Source organism: Lutzomyia longipalpis, chromosome 3, assembly GCF_024334085.1.
Source record: "Lutzomyia longipalpis isolate SR_M1_2022 chromosome 3, ASM2433408v1".
Lineage (NCBI taxonomy): Eukaryota > Metazoa > Arthropoda > Insecta > Diptera > Psychodidae > Lutzomyia > Lutzomyia longipalpis.
In genome coordinates, this window is record NC_074709.1 from 5810257 (window position 1) to 5831071 (window position 20815).

General features: G+C 31.6%; 3 protein-coding genes across 7 annotated transcripts in view; all 3 read left to right on the forward strand.

Moving 5' to 3' along the window:
• The window catches only part of LOC129791557 (la-related protein Larp4B), a 48069-nt gene extending 39721 nt beyond the window's left edge, over positions 1-8348 (forward strand). For all 4 annotated transcript variants that reach the window (XM_055829743.1, XM_055829744.1, XM_055829746.1 and 1 more), the window contains 3 exons: positions 444-1284; positions 3156-4235; positions 5794-8348. In XM_055829743.1, the coding sequence (XP_055685718.1) occupies positions 444-1284; positions 3156-4235; positions 5794-5984 (2112 nt within the window). In that variant the 3' untranslated portion in view covers positions 5985-8348. The remainder of the gene's footprint in view (positions 1-443; positions 1285-3155; positions 4236-5793) is intronic.
• The window catches only part of LOC129791559 (potassium/sodium hyperpolarization-activated cyclic nucleotide-gated channel 3), a 1048222-nt gene that overhangs the window by 995541 nt on the left and 31866 nt on the right, over positions 1-20815 (forward strand). The gene's annotated exons all lie outside the window — the stretch shown is intronic.
• LOC129791609 (uncharacterized) overlaps positions 1-20815 on the forward strand; it is a 309820-nt gene that overhangs the window by 257139 nt on the left and 31866 nt on the right. The gene's annotated exons all lie outside the window — the stretch shown is intronic.

Below are 20815 nucleotides of genomic sequence, written 5' to 3' on the forward strand. Positions count from 1 at the left end.
TCGTTGGAAAGCTCTTGATGGCCCCTACAATATATCAAAATTTCAGATTTTTAGCTATAACATAGGCTGAGATATAGGCAAAACAAAATTTAGGGGTTATCCAAAATGGTGGACGGAGGGGTGGGGGGCAGGATTTGACCTCATAATCGGACGTCTTCCAGTCGACTTTTAAACTTTGCCGTTTACCGCAAGTCTCTATCTATTACCGTTCTCTTGTAATTTAAGTTTATAATCCGGACGGCCGGCCGGCCGGACAAAAAAATTTTTTGGCGCATACGTTTTTTGGAATGTGGGGACCCTAATTCGTGCTCATCCCAAGTTTGAGCCCGATCTGACGACTTTCGATTTTGCTCGGTACACAAAAGCTGTGTCTGAAAGAAACACAGCTAAAAGACAGAATTCCGGGAATTTCTTTTGTAAACAACTTTTGTTTGACTTTGCAGGTGTCATCGCAGCAGCCAGCAATGCACGATGCTGTTGGAGATGACGGAGTTATGCAGCAACAGTCATCGCATCAGCAGCAGCAGCAGCAGCAGCAGCACAAGAATGCCCTCACGGGTGGTGGGAAGGAGCAGTGGCAGCGTCCGTATCGTCGTAAACGGAAGGACGATGACGGGAGTGCGGGGCAGGCGTCGTATCGTGGTGGTAGCGGTGGTCAGAGTTCCGCCGCGGCGCCCAATGGCGGCAGTGGTACGATGATGGGTACGCAGCAGCAGCATAAGCAATCACCAGCGAGTCCCAATCCATCGGCATCCATTGCAATGCGTGACTCAGGGGCGACACTGAGTGCGGCTGGTGGTGCCCAGACGGGCGGCGGGACGGCCACGGGGCACACACAGCAATCACAGCGAACGACTCAGGCGCAATTTGACCTGGAGGCGTCGGCTTTCCCACCCCTACCGGGCTCCTCGGATGCCAGTGGGCCCCTCTCGTCAGCCCATCACCACTACCCGCATCACCAGCAGCACCATCAGTCACACTTGCCAAACTACCAAGGTGCCACGGGGCCGGGGAGTGCGCGTGGAAGTGATCGGGGCACCGGGGGGATGGCTCCGGGGCAAATGGGCGCCGTTCCGGGTGCCCTGAATCCCCTGGCGGGTGCCACGGGGGACGTTGGTGGGGATGTGGCACCAACGGGCAATGCATGGGGTGACCGTTTGGCGGATGTGGTGAAGGGAACGACAAAGGCTAAAATCAAAGTTGACGCCAGCAAAGATACAAGCACGAGATCCAGTTCCGCCTCACCACCACCATCGCAGCTGAATCAATCATCCAGCAATCAAGGTATGTAATCTTTGCAACAAACATTCCTTAATTCTTGCTGATTTCCATGTTTTTTTCCAAGAGGTTTGCGCCGTGTTTTTCGGTGTATTTTTAAGGCGTTTAAATGTGGGAAAAACTTTTTTTTTAAGATTCTGAGCTTTTAATCTTTGGAAGAAACCTTCCGGAGTTCTAATTTTAGGGGAATTTGAATTATTCTAAATTTTAGCACTGAGAATGAGAAGGTTCTGAACTTTAAAACGACGGGAATGTAAAGATTCTCATTTGTCTTTAACGATTAGAACGTCAATCTTTGGGTTTCTAGACGACAAATGGAAAGCTTTAGGCTTTCAAAAAGCTGGAATAAAAAAGGGTTCAGAAATCTTAAAGCCTTAAAGGGTTTTTAGCGACAATTTTCGGCTTTTTTCATGATAAATGAACAGCTTAAGGCTTCTTTATGGTTTGAATAGAAGTCTTCGAATAACTTAACGACTTTTAAAGAATTTTTAACGGATGATACAAAAAACCCTTAAAGTGCTTAAAGCTCTATATTCCAGTCGTTAAGATTTCTAACGACTTCTATTTCAGGTTCTAGAAATCCCTAAACTTTTCATTCGTCGTTAAGAAAACCGAAGGTTGCGGTTTTCTTCATTTAAAAAAATTAGAAACTTTTCATTCCAGTCGTTAAACATCCTTTAAATTTTGTATTTCCAGTCGTTAAGATTTCTAAAGCCCTCCATTTGAACCGCTAGAAAAACTTTAAATTATAGAAAAATTAACGACAGATTGGAATTAAGAGAATAAAATGAAAAGTTTTAAATGAAATAAAGGGATTTTTCGTAATGAAAAGCTTTTTTTTAATCTCTTAACGACTGGAATATAAATAATGTAGGTACATAGATCTCTTTTAGATTTTTAACGGACTGGAATAAAAAATAATAAATTACGGTTGGAATTAAGAGTTTTAATCCTTTTATATTTTGGAATAAAAAGCTCCAGTTGAAAAGAAAAAAAATTTCTAACTTTTAACGACTGGAAAAATCTTTGCTTCTTGACAGTTAAGTTTATTAAAAGCTGGGAATAAGGAGCTTTAGTCTTTCCATCTGTTGGAATAAAAAGCTCCAGTTGAAATACAGGACAAGTAAGTTTCTAATGCCTGGAATAGAGAGCTTTAGATTTTTTTAAAATTGAATTATAAAAGCTCTTTGAATTTCCAGTGATTGGAATTAAAGCCTTTTTGCTTTTTTAACGAGTGGAATCTAAGTCAAGCTAAGTCTGAATCTATAAGTCTTCAGAAACTTTAGAATTGTTTTTATCGTTTTTATTAAAATTCTGATTCATTTTACAACTGAAATTTGAAACTTTCGAAACTTGAAAAAAAAATTAAAAACTCTCAAAAAGTTTCTCAAAATTAAATAAAAATAATTTAAATAAATTAAATTCAAAAGACTTTCGGCGCAAACCTCTCGGCATTTTCCTCTTGATCGTTATTTGCCCCAATTTCTCAACATCCTGCAGCCCCAGTGGGAGTTTCTTTCGTGACAATTCCCCATAAAATATCTCCTCTGAAAATGGGTTACAACAAACATTCCGTGCTAGTGGGGAAGATATCGGAAAATCTTCTTCTTTCTTAAACATTCCGCACCTGTTTGAATGCAAATATGGAGAAATTGCTGCATTGGGAAGTTTATTCTGCGAAGCCCCTGCTTACAATTCAATGGAATTTGGGGGGATTTAGAAACGGGATTTATAACCATTATGCAATCAATACAAATTGTTTGTTTCGTTGAAGATTTAGCAAAGCTCATTACAAAGAATAAAAAAAAGGAAAGAGAATTGTTCTAATTCGAGTTCTTATTCGTTTTTTTTTTGTGTTTTGTTAATTAAATTTGCAGGTGTTGCATCAACGACATCGGCAAATGTAGTGACGACGACTTCAGGTAGCCAAAGTAATTGTAATAATTTTAATAATAATTCAACAAATAACCATGAGCTTAGTGTAGAGCATCAAGCATCAGCGACAAATTCCGCAGAAGCACACGGTAGTAGTAGTAGTTGTAAGGGGGTTGTTGTTGTTGTTGCTAATGCGGATGTTGCCGATGGGGGTGGTGGGAGTGGGGCAGCAGCAGCAGCAGCAGCAGCAAAGTCAGTGTCAACAGCAACACCTCAGCTGCATCAGAGTGCTTCAGCAATGGCGGCGGCGGCAACAAATAATGAAAATAATCCTGTGATAAAAATGTGCACTGCTGATAAATCAACAAAGACTGATGAGTCTCTGCTCAATGGTGGCGTAGAGACGACGTGTGCATCATTCAACACTCAACAATTTGACAATATCGGTGGTGGTGGTGGTGGTGGGGAGGTGCATGCGATGACCAATCCGCAGAGCACGTGCGCTGCAGCACCACCATCATGTGCCACACCGACAACAGCTAATGCCTCCACGATGACAACGCACGATGGCACGGCGGGTAGGCAGCTAATGGGTCATCAACAGGCTGTGACGTCGTCGGGCAAGCAACAAACTAAGTCAACATCAGCAGTGCCAGCCGCGGGCTCACTACTCAGCAGTGGTTTTCCGCGTGTTTCCGCAACGGCTGTTTCACCGCCACCAGTTCCGGGGCAGACGGCGTTTACGTTTAGTTCTGTTGCCGCCGGCGGGGATCCGGTGCGGCTGAGCTATGCACAGGTGGCACAGCACAATAAGGAGCGGCAGCATGCGAAGCAAGATGTCGCCGCAAGTGATGTAGCTGCCAGCGGCGGCGGCGGTGGGCAGGATAAAGAAAACAGGGATGTGACCAAGGAGAATAGTGCCACGAGTATGAATAGTTTGGGTGTTGTTGTTGCAAGTGCCGCCGCCGGGGGTGGGACAAAGACGAGCAGCAGTAGTAGTAGTGTTAAAAATCAGTCACCGTCAAATACAAAGATCTCCTCGTTGCAACAGTTTTCCAGCGCAGGAGACACGAGAGATAGAGGTGAGTTACAGTTTCGTGTTTTGAATTTGCTTTTTTTTTTAGGGTTACTACCTATAAGGTTTTATTTTTGACTGGGTTTCGGGGTCTGATCTCCGGACTACGGGCTTAGGATTCATTCGGCAGTATTAGAAAACTAAAAGCTAGGAAATTGGAATAGACTCGAAAGCTACATTGTAAAAACGGCTAAGTCGGCTAACTTTGTATGGGCTCTGAACCGACTTAACCGTTTTTACAATGTAGCACTCGCTCTGTAAATTCAGAGGACCATGTCCTGTTGCGAACCATGCTTAGGTTCTGAGCAGCGATTTGCTCAGATTTAGTGTTTCAGGGTGATAGTTCAGGCTAGTTCCGAAGAATTTTTTGGCCATTTTTATTCAAGGAAATCAAAGACGGGTTCTGAACCTATTAGGTTTTAGCTAAAACCTAGTCTATCTAGCTCAAGATTTCAAGGTTAGATCAGACTGAACTGAGTCTAAATGTGTCTTAAAAGTCTGACCTAAAGGAACTAAGGTTTGGATTAAGAAAAAAAAATAGGCCAGGCTTAATAAACGGCTTAGCTTTGTTTCTTAAGTCAGGCAAAGTTTTTAAGTTAAATTTGCTTTTTTAAGGTTTTTTTTTACAATTTTCCTTAAAATTGTTTAAGATGAATCTTTTAAGATTTTTTTTTTAAATTTAAAATTGGTTTGGTCTAGAATGCACTTAACCCAACCTCAGCACGACTTAGGAAACTTAAGCTCTCAGTTTAGAAAAATTAGGTCTAGTCGGTCTAGTTTAAAAGAACTTGATATTTAACTTTAAAAAACTGAGATTAAGCTAAATAGAAAGACCTCGTTTAAAAAACTTAAGCTCAGCTTATAAAACTGATGCCTGGTTTAAGTAAATAAAGCCTGGCTTTAAAAAATTTCTAGCCTATCCCTTATGCTAAAAAAAAGTTCGCGAACAAAGCGACCTAATTTTTTAACATGGGTGGAATTCACTACTCAGTCGGGTTTAAAAATTTAAGACGGTTTTTAAGTCGGTCTTAAGGTTTTAAGTCAGTTTTTAGTCTGACTTAAAATTATTAAGTCGGTCTTGAAATTTTTAGGTCAGATTTACATTTTACAAATATTGATGTTAATCAATCAATAATTTGTAAAATTTATTGGAAAATATGCAATTTGTTAATCTGACTTAAAAGTTTTAAGACCGACTTACAAATTTTATGACTGACTTAAAATTTTTAAGTCAGACTTCAAAAAAATGACTTAAAACCTTAAAACTGACTTAAACCCGACTTAAGTTTTCAAGTCCGACTGAATAGTGAATTACGCCCCATATAAAACAATTTTATAAAGTTTAAATAAAAAAATTTTAAATTAAAAAAAAAGGCATTGCCAATTGAGAGATTGATGTAATTTTTAGTATTAGGACATTTAAAAATTTAGGGAGGGGGGAGTTGGGATAAATCTCCGGGTTAGAATGTAAAGTGAAGTGATAACGCCTAAATTTTTATTCGTTATTTTTTGAATTGATTTGAATTTTAACGATTTTTTATTTTAAAAAAAAATTCGTCGAATAGGAGAAAATGTACGCGAGCAACGGAGAAAGGATCAACGAAGTGGCGGCGCCCCTGGGGGGCCAAATCGCCGCGAAAGTGGCGACTCATCGAGTTCCAGTGGTACGAGTCGCAATCGCCAGCGAACGCATCAGATGAAAGACTACTTCCAGGCTGCCACTGCAACGGCAGCCAGTCCGCGGAGTCCCAAGTGATGACCAATAATAAAATGCACGACGCGGGATATGAGATGATGCCGTACGCATCCTATTGATGAAGGATGTGTGTGTTGTTGCTGATGCGTGTGCGTGTGTGTGTACGTGCAAATTACGTGGACTGAAACATTGAAAGAAAAAAAAGGAAAAGCGAAGATTTTCGTTCTTTTTTTTTGTTTGTTTTCTTGGGACGAGATGAAATTACTTTTCTTGCTGCACGATGGAGAGCAAGTTTTAGCTTAACTAAGAAAGGGGTAAAAAAAACAAAATTACATTGTTGTATTGTATGTTAACTAATTAAAAGAAAAAAAAAAAACAAGAGAACAAGCTAATTAATGTGTGTGTATAAAAAAAAAATAAGGAAAAAAGGAATAACATAATTATGCGTGCGTCTGTCAACTCTTCGTCATATTTTTAGGAAAGAAAAAAAAAACAATAAAATATGTGAAATGGAAAAAATGAATATTAGATGAAGTAATATATTTATTAGATTTAAAAAAAATATAACAAAAATTAAAAGAAAAGAGTGATGAGATAAAATATAATCTTACGTGATTTTTTTTCTTTCTTTCTCACGAGAAAATATTTTTTAAAAATACTGGAATAACGATTTTTTTTAAAAGAAACGTTTTTTTTGTAAAAAATAAAATTTCAAAGAATTATTTTATTGGTCTCTTGACAAAATCTTTTGAAAAATTCAATTAATTTTGAAGGCATAAGATGGAATATTTTTTTATTTTAAATAAAATTGATTTTTTTTATTTCCAAATTAACATTTTTGGCTCTAAAAGCATTTTTTTCGTTGTCTTTGCTAGAGAATAAAAAAAAAGAAAAACGTTGTAACGTGTATGTAAGTAGATGCATAAAAAAAGGGATGAGATTTACAGGAATTTTTACAAAATTTCAATCATCCAATTTGGGTGTTTTCTTCCTTTTGGGAAAGATGAATTTTCTTTAATTAAAAACAAATAAAATTGGCACTGAAGTATTTATTAATGAAAGAAGTAAAAAATATGAAAAATTGTAAATATGATTGAAGTCTTCGTTTTTTTTTTTTAATTTTTCGGATGAAATTAAATAAGAATTTTTTGAGAAATTGAAAAATTGAAAGGAAAGCGAAATTATCATAGAAAATTTCAAGAATATTCTTTTAATTTCTGAAAAAAAAATCATTGAGAAATATCAAAAATTGAATTTTTCATTTTTGAAATGAAATTTAGAGAGAAAAGAATTTTATTTATTCTAAGTAAAAATCAATCATTTTTTGCAATTGAATTTATTTCAAATTGAAATTTATTATAACAAGAATGGAGAAAACAATGAATTATTTTTTTTTATTAAATCAGCAAAGGCATGCAAGACATTTCTAAAAAAAAACTACGGATAAATATAGTTTGTAGTGGGCGGAAGAAAACCAATTTATTGATGATTGAAGAGAAGAAAAAAAATTATTGAGAGTGTAAAAGAAGAAAAATTAATAAATGTAAATAATATTAAAAAAAGAAGAAAGAAAGAAAAGAGAGAGAGAGAAAGAAAAAAGTAATAAAATATAAATTGAATGTAATATATATAATCTACAATATATCTTACACAAGATGATGATAAAAAAATAAATATAATATAGAAATTAAATAGAAGAATAATGAAAAAAAAATGATATAAAATGAAGATTTAAAAAAAAACCCTACAAAATATACATCTGATATGAAATAATGTATAAAATCATGTTATATATTATATATAAAAAAAAAGAAAGAAGGCATATTTATAAAAAAAAAAGAAATATTAATTAATAATGTTATTATCAATTTTTATTATTTTCGTTTTTATTATTTTTTATTTAGTTGAAGAAATATGAGCTAAGTGTTTTTTTTTTCAATTGAAATCAATATTTTTTTTTCTTTTTAAATTGATAAAGTCATGAAACTTTTTTTTGTAATCTTTTCTTATTGGCTGAAAAAAAGGAGATCAAAAGAACGTTAGAAAGAAATTTAAAAAAAAAATGTATTTTTGTGCTATTGAAAGTCAATATTTAATTATTAATAAATAAAAGAAAAACAGAGAAGAAAAAGAATATAATATTAACATTTTAAAAGAAGAAAAAGAAGTAGAAAAACCTTTGAAATAAAACTTGAAAGTCAGAAGAAGAAAAGAAAAAATTTTAACTTTGAAAAAGAACAAAATAAACATTAAAATCTGAAGGAAAAATATTAAAAAGAAATAGCAAAACAAAAACTATCTGAAAAGAATTACTAAAAAGAATTAAAAAAATGAAGGATTAATAAAAAAAAGAGAAAATAAACATGAATTAATATTAATTTCAATTCGCAGCAACGTTAAAAAAAATTTAATTTGAAAAGAGAATAAGAAGAATGTACTATTGAATTTTATTTTTCTTATAAACAAAAATATATTATATTAACTGTAAATTAGAAAAACAACCTAAGAAAGTTAGTGAAGGGTATTTGTGGTGAGTACGTGAATGCTGAGAGTGTGCAAAGAGAGAAACTAATTAAATTACCTTATTAAATATATTTAATAAAGAAGAAGAAGGAGAAAGTGAAAGAATAGAAGGAAAAACAATTTAAAAAGAAAGATGAATGAATGGAGAAAATAATGTCTTAGGAATGATATAAAAAAAACTTTTTTGATTTCTAGGATTTTTTTTTCCAAAAAGAACGTGAATGAATTAGAATGGTTAAATACTAAGCGACGTTTGCAGTAGCAAAATAAAAAAAAAGTGCCTAACTCTCACATATATAAAAGCCTGAGTTTCTAAAAAAAGAATGAAAGAAAAAAATATGAGAGCGAAAAAAAAGGGTTAACGCTCAATATTGAAATTTTTCTATATTTAACTTCTCTCAAAATTTCAAATATTTCCAATCCTTTTTCACGTGAAATTTTCAGTTTTTTTTTTCAAGGATTAGGTGTTGTGATGCTCTAAAATTGAGGGCGAGAAATTGATTTAAAATTAATATTTTTTGTAATTTTTTTCAGGTCTTCAAATTCACTCGTTTTGATTCTTTATAAGGACACTGAAATTTTGATTGAGCTGTGAAATACTTCATTCAGTTATGAAATTATTAAAGTTACTTCTTGAAAATTAAAAAGAAAATTCCTTGAACAAATTAGATAAGAAAACATTAATTTAAATAATTCATTTCATGATAGTTCCATAAATAAAGTTGACCTCAAATAAATTGTTTTGTTTCTACATGAAAAAATATAATCTTTTCGATAAAACAAATCTTTAAAAAAAACGTGTAAAAATCGCCAAAAAAATGTTCGATATAATCCAGTAGGAACTGATTGTAAAAGACGACAAGATTGTGCACAAAAATTGAAGCAATTACTTAATTATTGTGTTTGTTTCTTTGCATTTATGAAACATAGCAGCTGATGTTTCATTGATGAGTTTTGGCAAAGAAACTTTGAAACAATTTTGAGAATGCTCAGTTTTTATCCCTTGAAGGATTTTGCTGGCCAAAGTGGCCAATTCGACATTTTCAATCGCCACAGAATTAAAATCTATTTAACATTTCGTGGAAAATTCTACACAAAAGAAAATGTTTTTCCAAGTTTTCTTTCTAACAGAAAATGAAGATCAAACTTTTGAGGTTAGAAACCTCAATCCTCCAAGCGCTAAAATGTTTCAAAATCACTGTGAAAATTCATAAATGAAACATCAGCGTCAATGTTTCACTCATTTAAAGAGACAAGAAACACATATTACTGCCTAACTCTGTATTAGTTTTCTCTTAATTCGCGAAGAGAAAGGAAAAGAAAATTCTTAAAAATTATTTAATTGCATCACAAACATCTTATCCTTGAAAAAAATTTCCTGAAAACTGAAAAAAAAAGAAAAATTTCAACAAAAATTTTGGGAAAATTCCAGAAAGTGAAAAAGGCCGACACTTTGAAGATAAAAGGAAAATCAAAGGAAAGGAAAAGAGATAAAAAAAAGCTTCTCACACTGCCATTTTCAGAACTGACTGTCGAAAGGAAATGAAGAAAAAAACAATGAAAAGGCGCTGAAAACTTCTGAAAAATAAATCTTTTTTTTTTTAAATAAATAAATCTTTAACTGAAAAGTTAAAGTATTTTTTTTTCTTTTCTGGGGAAAGACATTTTTTAATTTTTTTTGTTTTGAGAAAGAATAAAATGTAATGAAAAAATCACTCTTAAATACCAAGAGAGACCCTTTTGGATTTTATGTGTGCAGAGAACTGTGATAAAAAAGAAACTAAAAGAAGAAAATAAAATGAATTATTTAAAAAGAAGTGAAAAAAAATGTGGAGCAAGTATATAGAGAAAACACAAAAAAAGTTATTGAAACAATTTGAACAAAAAATCAAAAGGAGAAAGATTGAATGAAAGAAATTTTAAAGATTTTTTTTTAAAATATTGGAGTCTTGCACGAATTTATTGGTAAAGTTGTTTTTTTCTTTAGTTTTTGCCTTCTAATTTTGTCACAATATTTCTTTTCTGTCGTACGATTCCCTCCAAAGGATGAGCAAAAAGAAAAAAAAATAATAAAGTTGTAGAGTTGAAATTTTGCGGAATTTATATCTTTGAAATTTCTTACGAATGTAGAGAACAATTGGGCTTAGAGGAAGAACTAAAAAAAAAGTGTTGGTGGGACCAAGAAAATTTAAAGAAAAATCACACACATTTACAAGAATATTTTTGAACAATTACTTTTGGAGCTTTTACGAGGTTTTAAAAAAATTTAGCAGTCCCCGATGGAAGCGAATAAATTGGCAAAGTTTTTTCTTTTTCTTAGAAAGCCGTCTTTTAGTAGTTATTCGGCACACAATGGTAGACAAGAAGTGATTGGCAATGAAGTAGAAAATCGGCAAAATTTGTTATTATTTCAATAAACTCTAATTTATATTTTCATTGATTTTTTTTTATTTGAAAATTTGATGGAAAATCTTTCACATGAGAAATTTTTCAATAGAAATCTTATAAAGTTCTTTTGAATATTTTAAATTATTTTGAAAATATTTAATTTCAAAAATTTTCAGTTATCGATCATTTTCGAAACTTGTTGCAGGATTTATCAATTCTAAAATATCCAAGAAATCAAGACATTCTTAAATATTTTGAATATTTGAAAGATTCGTGAAAGTATTTCAAGATATTCGGAATATTTGAATACAAAGAATTTCTTAAGGATTCTGTCAAAAATCTATTCTTTCTTTGCAATTCAAAAGTTTAAGGCTGATTCTGTTAAAAATCATTCCTTTTATTTTATTTCAATTCGTCAGTTTACAAGATTTTTAACGCCTATTCTATAAATAATCTTTTAAGACTTTGAAAGTTTATTTCTTTCTTTAAACTTTATTCCTTTAAAGGAAAGTTACTTTTCCAGGGCTCTTTCAAGATCTATCTGGTTGTATTTTGGAACAAATTTCAAATCATCAACTGTCAGAATCTAAAAAAAGGAATTCTTACGTTGTTGAAAGAAAAGATTTTTGACAGAAATCTACCTCGTTGGTTACAAGATTTTGACGTTTGTGGATTGAAATCGTTCTCTTGAAGAGAACTAAAAATAAATTTCCAAAAAACCCTTTTTTTTAAGATCTTAAGTGATTTGTAGAATTATTTTTCCATAAATTAGAAGATTAAAGAAAAAAACAAAGTGTCAAAATCTTTTACAATCTTTTACACAGAATCGACCTTATAAATTTGAATTAGTTGCTAAGCAAACTTAAACTTCAGTCCAGGACCTTTTGCCAATCACTTTCTTTTTGTTTTCCTTTGAATAATTTTTTTTATTTGAATAGGAAATTAATTTTCAAGAAAAGTTGGGGTTAAAATTGATTATTATTAATTGATAGGAATGAGCAATTTATTTTCGCACAATTTTAAACAATCAAGAAAACAAAAATAACGTGGAAAGTGAGAGAAAGACGCTGAAAAGGAATTTTCATTTTCTTTTAATTTATTTGAGACTGATAAATAATACTGTAGAGATGAGAAACAAGCAGATTTTAGCTGAATAACTATAAAAACTCTTATCAAACTAATTCTATGTGTAATGCAAGATGATAAATAACCATGAAACAATTTTAATAAAAATGAATGAAAAAATAGTAATAACTGTGGGGAAAAAAAGAGAAAAGAATAAAAGAACGAAATAACTGTAATTTATCGCACTCGGTGTTATTAATTTTTCTTTTTAATTTTAGTCAAAAAATTAATTATTTTTGTTTGTTTTTCTTGCAAAAGCAACTTTCCCTGAGAGACAGACGACATAGTAGGAAAAAAGGAATATTGAAAAAACAAAACTATAATGTATTTAATGTTAATAAAAAAAATGAGAAAAGTAATATTTAATCATTAGAATTTCGTGATAAAAATGAATTAAACATTATATTAAAGAAAAAAATCTTTTATAAATTAAATTGTGTCTTTAGGTGATAAATTTAAGACAAATTTTTGTTTGCACGTAGCTTTTGGCATAATTTCTGTGGATTGGAATTTAGGGACATGAAAAAAAAAAAGAAAATCATTATCTCATCTTTGTTTTCATTTCTCCGAGATTTTTTTCTTATGAGTCGCAAAAGGAAATTAAAAAAAAATAGAATATCATTAAGAGAGAAAAGAGACAAAAATACAACGATTTATCATGTTTTCTAATAAATTCTCCTGAAGTTTCCTGTTGAATTTATCGAGAGGCAAAATGATTTAATGAAAGAAAAACATTTAAGAAAAAATGTATAGAGTTTGAGAAGCAACAAGAATTTTACAAAAAAAAATATGCCAAATAAAACATATTCACAACTTCCACAAAATAAATAGTGCGAGAGAGAGAGAGAGAATTGCATGAATTTGAGCGAGTGATCGAGTAACAAAGTGAGGAGTGATTTAGAAATTGTATTAAAAAATAATAAAATGAAGAAAATATCAAATAATCCACAAAATAAGTCACAAGTGTAACAAAAAAAAATAATGAGAAATAGGGACAGAAAATTCTTTTTTTCCTTCATTTTCAAAAGAACAAAAATTGTCTTATAAAAAATAAATCACTGGTTCATCATCAATGGTTTAAAGGAATTCACACGAAAAATGTTAATTAACGGATTAAATTTTTGAAATGAGGAATACTGCAAAAACAAATTGAATTAAGCAGAAAAAACGTTAGAAAACTATTTCCAGGGGCTGTATTCTCTAAGAATGAAAAACTCTCGTGATAAACTCCCGAAGGCTTTTTGAAGGAAAAAGTGAGGAAAACTTCACGTTAGCATGATTCTCTAAAGACTCCCGTAATATTTTCCCGGTTTTCACATTTCTTTCAACACTTGGGGGATCGAGGTTTCTAACCTCAAAAGTTTAACCTTAATTTTCTTTCAAAATAAAATATTTTTCTAAAGTTTTCTTTCGACGATCTTGAAGTAATGAAACTCCCATATACACAGATGAAGAATTTATCACGAAATATTAAATAGATTTTAATTCTGTGGCGATTGAAAAAAGTCGAATTGGCTACTTTGGCCAGTAAAATCCTCCAAGGGTTAAAGCGGTAAAGCCTTTGGGAGTTTATCACGGGAGTTTTACACTCTTAGAGAATTCATTCCTAGGCTTAGAGTTACAATAAAAATAAAGAAGGCTAGTCATTCTAGTATGAATCAGTCCCCAAGGAGGTAACCAAATTTTGTTTTTATATTATCGTAGGGCATTACTAAAGACTCAAGAAAATCGTGGTAATTTCCCGGAAAAGCGCTGGGAAATATACGAATTTTCACATTTTATGTCAAATCGGATGAAAACTTTTTTGATTTTTTTCTTAATTTCTAGTTATTCTAGAAAATTCTTTTCTGTGTCATATGAAAGCTATTTAATGGCTTAACAATATATATTTAAACCATTTTCCTACGGTGGAAAACTCGCGAGATTTTCCGGCATTGAACTTTTCTTTTGCTTCCCATTTCTCCAATATTGAACGTGACCAATTTTAAAATATCTCTTTTTATAGCATTTTTAATTATCTTTCATTTGGTATAACATTTGCCGGGGAAATCCACTGGGAAAACTCGCTACAGAATGATTTTCCAAAGCTAAGCAGGTTTTCGCGTTGGAAGAAGAGAGATAGGTAATTTCCCCTCTTTGATGTTTCCAGAATGTTCTAAGAATTCCCCTAGAAAAAAATTGTCCATCTCTTTTCATCCAACGCGAAAACCTGCTTAACTTTGGAAAATCATTCTGTAGCGAGTTTTCCCAGTGGATTTCCCCGGCAAGTGTTATACCAAATGAAAGATAATTAAAAATGCTACAAAATGAGATATTTTAAAATTGGTCACGTTCAATATTGGAGAAATGGGAAGCAAAAGAAAAGTTCAATGCCGGAAAATCTCGCGAGTTTTCCACCGTAGGAATATAGTTTAAATATACATATATTGTTAGGCCATTAAATAGCTTTCATATGACACAGAAAAGAATTTTCTAGAATAACAAGAAATTAAGAAAAAAATCAAAAAAGTTTTCATCCAATTTGACATAAAATGTGAAAATTCGTATATTTTCCAGCGCTTTTCCGGGAAATTACCACGATTTTCTTGAGTCTATAGTAATGCCCTACGATAATTTAAAAACAAAATTTGGTTACCTCCTTGGGGACTGATTCATACTAGAATGACTAGCCTTCTTTGAGTTTCAATTTAAGAAAAAAAAAACGTTAAACGTTAGAAACGTCAAATGTCAGATAAAGAAAATTTAACATTTAAAGACAAAACTGGCAATCGCTACCAATTCGACTTTTTTTTAAAGCGTCACAGAATAAAATCTCTCCAAGTTATTTTGATAAATTCTACATTTATATGTAGGCGGTTTCAATAACTACAAGTTCGAAAAAAGAAAATCTGGAAAAACGTTTTATTTATAACAGAAAATTAAGCTCCAAGATTGAGGTTAGAAATTCGTGTCCTCCAAGTGCTAAGCACTGGAAAAGAAACGTCATTGCAGAAACAAATTGTCAATAGCTTAATTCAGGACGATGTCTTTATGATCACGGGATATTTTGAGATCAGAAATCTTGACTTGTCCACTTTGTTTTTTTTTGCAAATTCCTCGTTTCAATACAAAAAGAGATTTTTTTTAAACAGATTTAAATAAAAAAGCAAAAAATTCTTTCAAATTTTTAAATTACATAGTTAAAGAAAAAATACTTCAATGTCCTCAATGTTAATCACACATTTCATGGAAGCAAAAGGTAAAAGAGAAATGAACGAAGAAATAGTCACAAAAATTCATGAATTTAGTCAAAATATCCAAAAGAAAAATACAAGAATTTTTGCGTGGGAAATATCTTAATAATATAAAATGAAAAGAAAAACTGAAAGGGAAAATTAGATGAACAAAATCATCGTACTGATCTTAAAATGAAACAAAATAGAAAGAAAAAAATACTGCAAACAGTGAGAGAATTTTATTGATGCATTTTATGAGGGGAAATAATATTTAATTAATATTATTTAAATTTAAATTTAAAAAAAGGGGGAAAAGTAGGATCCTAAATCCAAGAGTTTCAATGCAAAAAAAAATGAAAGCAAAAGCCACTGAAAGATTTATAAAATCACGTAAAATATGTGAAAAGGGAGACAACACAAAAATAATATATATATAAATAACAAAAAAAAACACATAAAACACACTGAAGAGATGATTATATAAATATATATCTATATGTAAATAATATACATACAACAAATATTTATATGCGAATGGTTGAGAAGGGAAATTGAGAAGAACAAACCTACTGTTTGTGGGAATAACGAGGGAGGAGAACATCGTTGGGTTTCGGTTTGCAAGTTGCAAAGAGGGCAAAAGCGGTGGATGAAAAGGTAAAGAGCAGGAAAAGAGAATACTGAAGAACCTCATTTGAAGAACATTTAAAGAAAAGGAAAATTATTCGTATTTTTACAATTCTAAGTTGTTTTGCAGAGTTTTTAGGGGAAAATTGAAGGAAAATGAAAAAAATAATTTAATAAATAAAACATTAGAAATATTTTAAAATTTGTTAAATTAATTTTTATATATTTTTTTAATAAGTATTTTTCATTAATTTTCCTACTTCACTTTGTTACTTCTTTAAAATAAAATAAAACTACTTAAATATATATCCATATTTTTTCATATTCAATTTGTTAATTTTGTTTCCTTTTTTTTAATTTGAATTTAATAAAATTCAAAAATTACTTTAATACTTTAATTAAATTCTAATTTTAAAATAAATTTAGAACCGAAACCTTTTAAAATTGTTTGAAACTCAGAACTTCTTCAAAAGATTTTTTAAAATTCTTTCAACAAAAAATAATAATAAAAGTTTAAAAACTTAAGAAATGAAAAGCTTGACTTATAGTTGTAAAAATACGGTAATAATTTTCCAAGAATTAAAATCAAACGCAGTCTTAACTGAATTTTGCAGGAAAATTCTAAATGAGAATAAAAATAAAAGGAACTACAAGAATCGCGCAAAAGTATGCGAAGAAACCAATAATTATTATTTATTTGTACATAAATACATTTAAAAATAAACATTTATTATTTAACGAAGGAAATGTTTAAAACTCAAAAATTGCATTTTATCAATATGGCCCCTTTTTTATTTTCAAAAATAATTAAAAGTTTTATCTCAAAATATCGATATTTCTTCCAGAATAAAATGAGAAAAAAGAAGAAGAAACATTATCACGAAAAAAAACGGAGAAAAGTGGATTGATTAAAAGGATATAAAAGATGAAGGAGTGAAGAACCTTTAATACTATCTATAAATATGAAGAAAAAATGGTATAAATAAAAATATATATTATATAAATATATAATTTCGTAAAGTGCTTTTACATATATTACATATTTTTAATATGAAAAAGAAACTATAAAAGAAAAAAATCAAGAGAGGTGAGAAGACTGCACGAAAAAAAACAGAAATGACGGGAAAAATGGAGAAAGATTTGTAGAAGGGAAGTAAAAAAAAATGAGTCGTGCAGCGCAAAAAAAATGCAAATTACAAAAGGACGTCACTAGAAATATTATCAGCGCTGTAAAATGTATACAAGAAGAAAAAACTTTGAGGAAGATGTACTCAAATGAGCGACAAAGAAAAAAACTACCTACAAGGACTAAAGATGAAGCAAAAAAAAGTGCAGCAAAGTTACGGAAAAAGCGAAGAATAATAATATTTATTATTAAAAATAAATAAATTATAGAGCGAGCGTGAAAAAAAGAGCGAAATGTTGGCGCGGAAACACGATATAAATTATTTAGGATGAAAGACACGGAGGGAATAGAGAAAAAATACTATATTAATGAATATATTATTGTAATGGAGGATGAAAGAGATAAAAGAAGATGAAAAAAAAATGAGGAGACAGCATAATTTTAAGGGATCTTCAGTGTCTCAAAGTTTTGCGAAGACGAAACGCGGAGAGAAAGTGAGAAAGATGTTAGGTCCTAAGATACTTAGGTTGTTTTTTTTCTGTTGAGTTTGGTTGGAAATAAAAATCTGAAAACGAGAAAAAAAATTTTTTTTGCTCTTGAAAATCATCTGATGCCGCAAAGCACGACGGGGTGGAGAGAAGAAGGAAGGTGGGAAAGGTATATGAGATATAGTGGAGAAGAGGAAGATGAGTCACACCACTTGATGATTTCTTAGCCGGCAGGTTTCTTTTCAAATTCCTTATCGCGCTGTTCTCGCAGTTTGTTTGCTTTTAGCTTTGATTCTTTTTTCCTTCTCATGGACTTCTCTTTGGGGGGTGCCTGCACTGTAGGGTAGAATCAGTTTAAAATTAGGTAAGTTCTTGTTTTTTTTTAAAATCTATTTTGCATGAATTTTTTTTAAAATTTTTATTGCGATGTGTCCTTTTCTGAGGCGGGAAATTCATTTAGAAAAGAATTTTGAATTTTTTTCCCGCGAATGCAATTTGTAAAGTTCTAAAGGTTCTAAATCATTTCTTTCGATATAATAGAGCCTGAAGATGCCAATAAAAGCGAAACGTCGCTGGATAGCGTAATTATGCTGTTTTTTCTTCCTTCGTCCTTTGATTGCGTACCGATTGAAGAAACTTCATTAATCTATTTTCTTTCTATTTTTTTTTAAATTCTTAATGATTATTTAAATAAATCAAGAGATTTTTTTTTATTAGAAAGAAGAATTTAAATGTGATATTTATTGAAATAATGAATAAACCCAATATTCTTAAGCTTGATCAAAAAGGAAATAAAAATTAAAAGAATTTTCATTAAAAAGTAAATTAAATGATCAAAACTAACCACATATTGCGTGTTTTTACCCTATATTTTCAAACAGCAGAGGAAGCATTAAAGAAACACGAATAAAACAGAAGATAATTGAACAACACTGAGGAAAAAATACCTCTAAGTAAAAGAAAATGTTCAAGTTACATTAATTAAAAGAATTAAAATAATAATAAATAATTGAGTTAAGCGCGTTTGTAGCCAAACTTTAATTTTTAAGCAGGCTCTTATTATCTTTTTAAGTCAAGATTTTGAGGTTGTCATTTGGTTTTTAAATTTCGACGTTTCCTTCCAAACGTTTGATATCTATTCCGACGTTTAACATTCCTTTTGAAGCTTTAGACATTTCTTTTCTCACGTTTGACGTTCGCTTCAGGCTCTTGATGTTTTTTTTCTGATTTTTGACGTTTCTTTTCTAAGATTCAGCATTTCATTTCTAACGTCTGTCATGATCTTAATAGATAATGATGTTCTAAAATTGAAACAGCTTAACAGCTTAATCTTATTAGAACAGATTTTTTAATTTTTATCAACAAAATTATGAAAATTACTTAAGAATTACTCGCTCTAAAGAGAATTAAATCGAGCAAATAAATTCTCTCAAACAATTTCATCTTAATTCGATAAGTAATTCTAGTGAAAAACAAAGTATATCGTAGGCAGTGTCATCGATAAAGTATTCCAGGTATTCCATGTGCTCAGGCAGCCGCATGGGCAGCAGAAAGAGATGGAGCTTTGTTGGAGAGTTATTCTGGATTGGTCATGCATGAGTTACGATGTTCTCTTCATTCTTTGGATGAAATTATTTAACATTTTTCATACAAAATTCTCACAAATTCCAATCATTCCGCAGCTTTCCATCAATGTCTTTCTCAATTTTCAATTAAGAAGAATTTTCTTTTTTTTTAGAATTTCCTAACATAGAATATTATTAATTTTTAAGTATAAATAATTCGCAATTCTCTCCCCATAAAATGCAGATCTATTTGGACTTTAGAGTGGACTCTCTTTGCGCCTATTTCCATCCTCATTCTCACGCATAAATTTTACACTTGGTCGATCTCCCTCGCTTTTTCTGGCTTCATCTTCCTCAAATAAATACACAGAAAGGCGCGCACGATTGTAAATAAAACACGAATATGTAGTAATAAAATGTTAAAGAGGGGCTGCAACGTTAGGAAGATTAATGGATAAACTTGGCACCCTTGCTTTCCTTCACCAAAAGACCCATAAAATCCCCAAGAGAGTTGCTGAATTTGCAACGAAAGAAAAAATTCAAAGGGGCCATAATTTTTTTGTCCTCTTGGGGAGAATGCAACCATTTTCGGCGGTTTTACCGCATCAATTTCTATTATAATAATTTGAACCAAACTAGCGTGCGTCGTGACAAATCACCTGTTTCATTCAATTCATCTCACCAACACGCTCCAATGGCGTGACCTCTGACATTTCTACCCGAAGAAATGAACCCCTCTCTCATCCTAATATTTTCACTCAGACCATTTAAGGGAAAAAATCAGAAAGAAAATTTTGCGCGATGGATTCATGCGCGCGCCAAGAATGCCGCAGCTTCCCTCTGCTGAGGGTTGAATGGAGTGTGGGAGGGGTGGGATTGTGAATGAAGAGACATTCAGTCTCCTCAACATGGGGGTGGTTTTGTGTGTAGATGCGGGGCGAAGGGTGGAACGACGAGGGGGAGGCACATTGATGGTTTCTGAGAATTTTTGTGTATCAGCAGCAGCAAAACAGACGACGCATTTCTCTGCTCTTTTGCGAAATTCTCATACCCTTTGACCTTTTTCCATGGAAATCGATGACTCCTCTCGAGAATTTCTTCTTTCTTATTTTATTCAAATTTTCTTTTCCGGTATTTTCCAATATAAAGACCTATTTTTATACACAACAGTTAAATAAACTTTAAATATTCCTTCACTTAACTTTTATCATCAATGAGACATTGACTGCACAAAGTACGTGCAATTGTTGATAATGAAATTATAATTAAAAACCTTCAATAGAAAAGAAAAACCGTTTTAAGAATTTTCAGTAACTGTTTAATCGTTCTTGCAATTAATTTAGCGGTTAATTGTAATTTTCTTTCGTGGTTTGATAAAGGATTTTATAAAGGCAGAAAGTTCTTTTTGAGCTTTGTTACAATAATTCAACTTTCACCTAATGAAAAACGGGAATTGTAAAGAAGACGAAAGGGGTAGAGGGACAAACATTAAGAAAGATTCGAAAACAGTCGATTGCCCACTAGAAAAAAAACAGACGTTAGAAAAGAAATTTCACAAGATCGAAAAGTAACGTTGAAAGCTTGAAAAGAAACTTCTGAAGCTTGAGATCAAAACGTCAAAGTTCTAAAAATAAATGTCAAAAATTATACAAAACTGTCAAATGTTACAAAAGAAATGTCCAAAGCTTGAAAAAAAACCGTCAAACATTAAGAAAATGCTTAAAAAATTCAGGAGCTTTGAAAGAAAAGTCAAAAGCTTGAAAAGTAACTTCAGAGACTTGAAAAGGAACGTCACAAGCGTCAAACGGTAAGGAAGAAATGTCACACGTTAGAATTG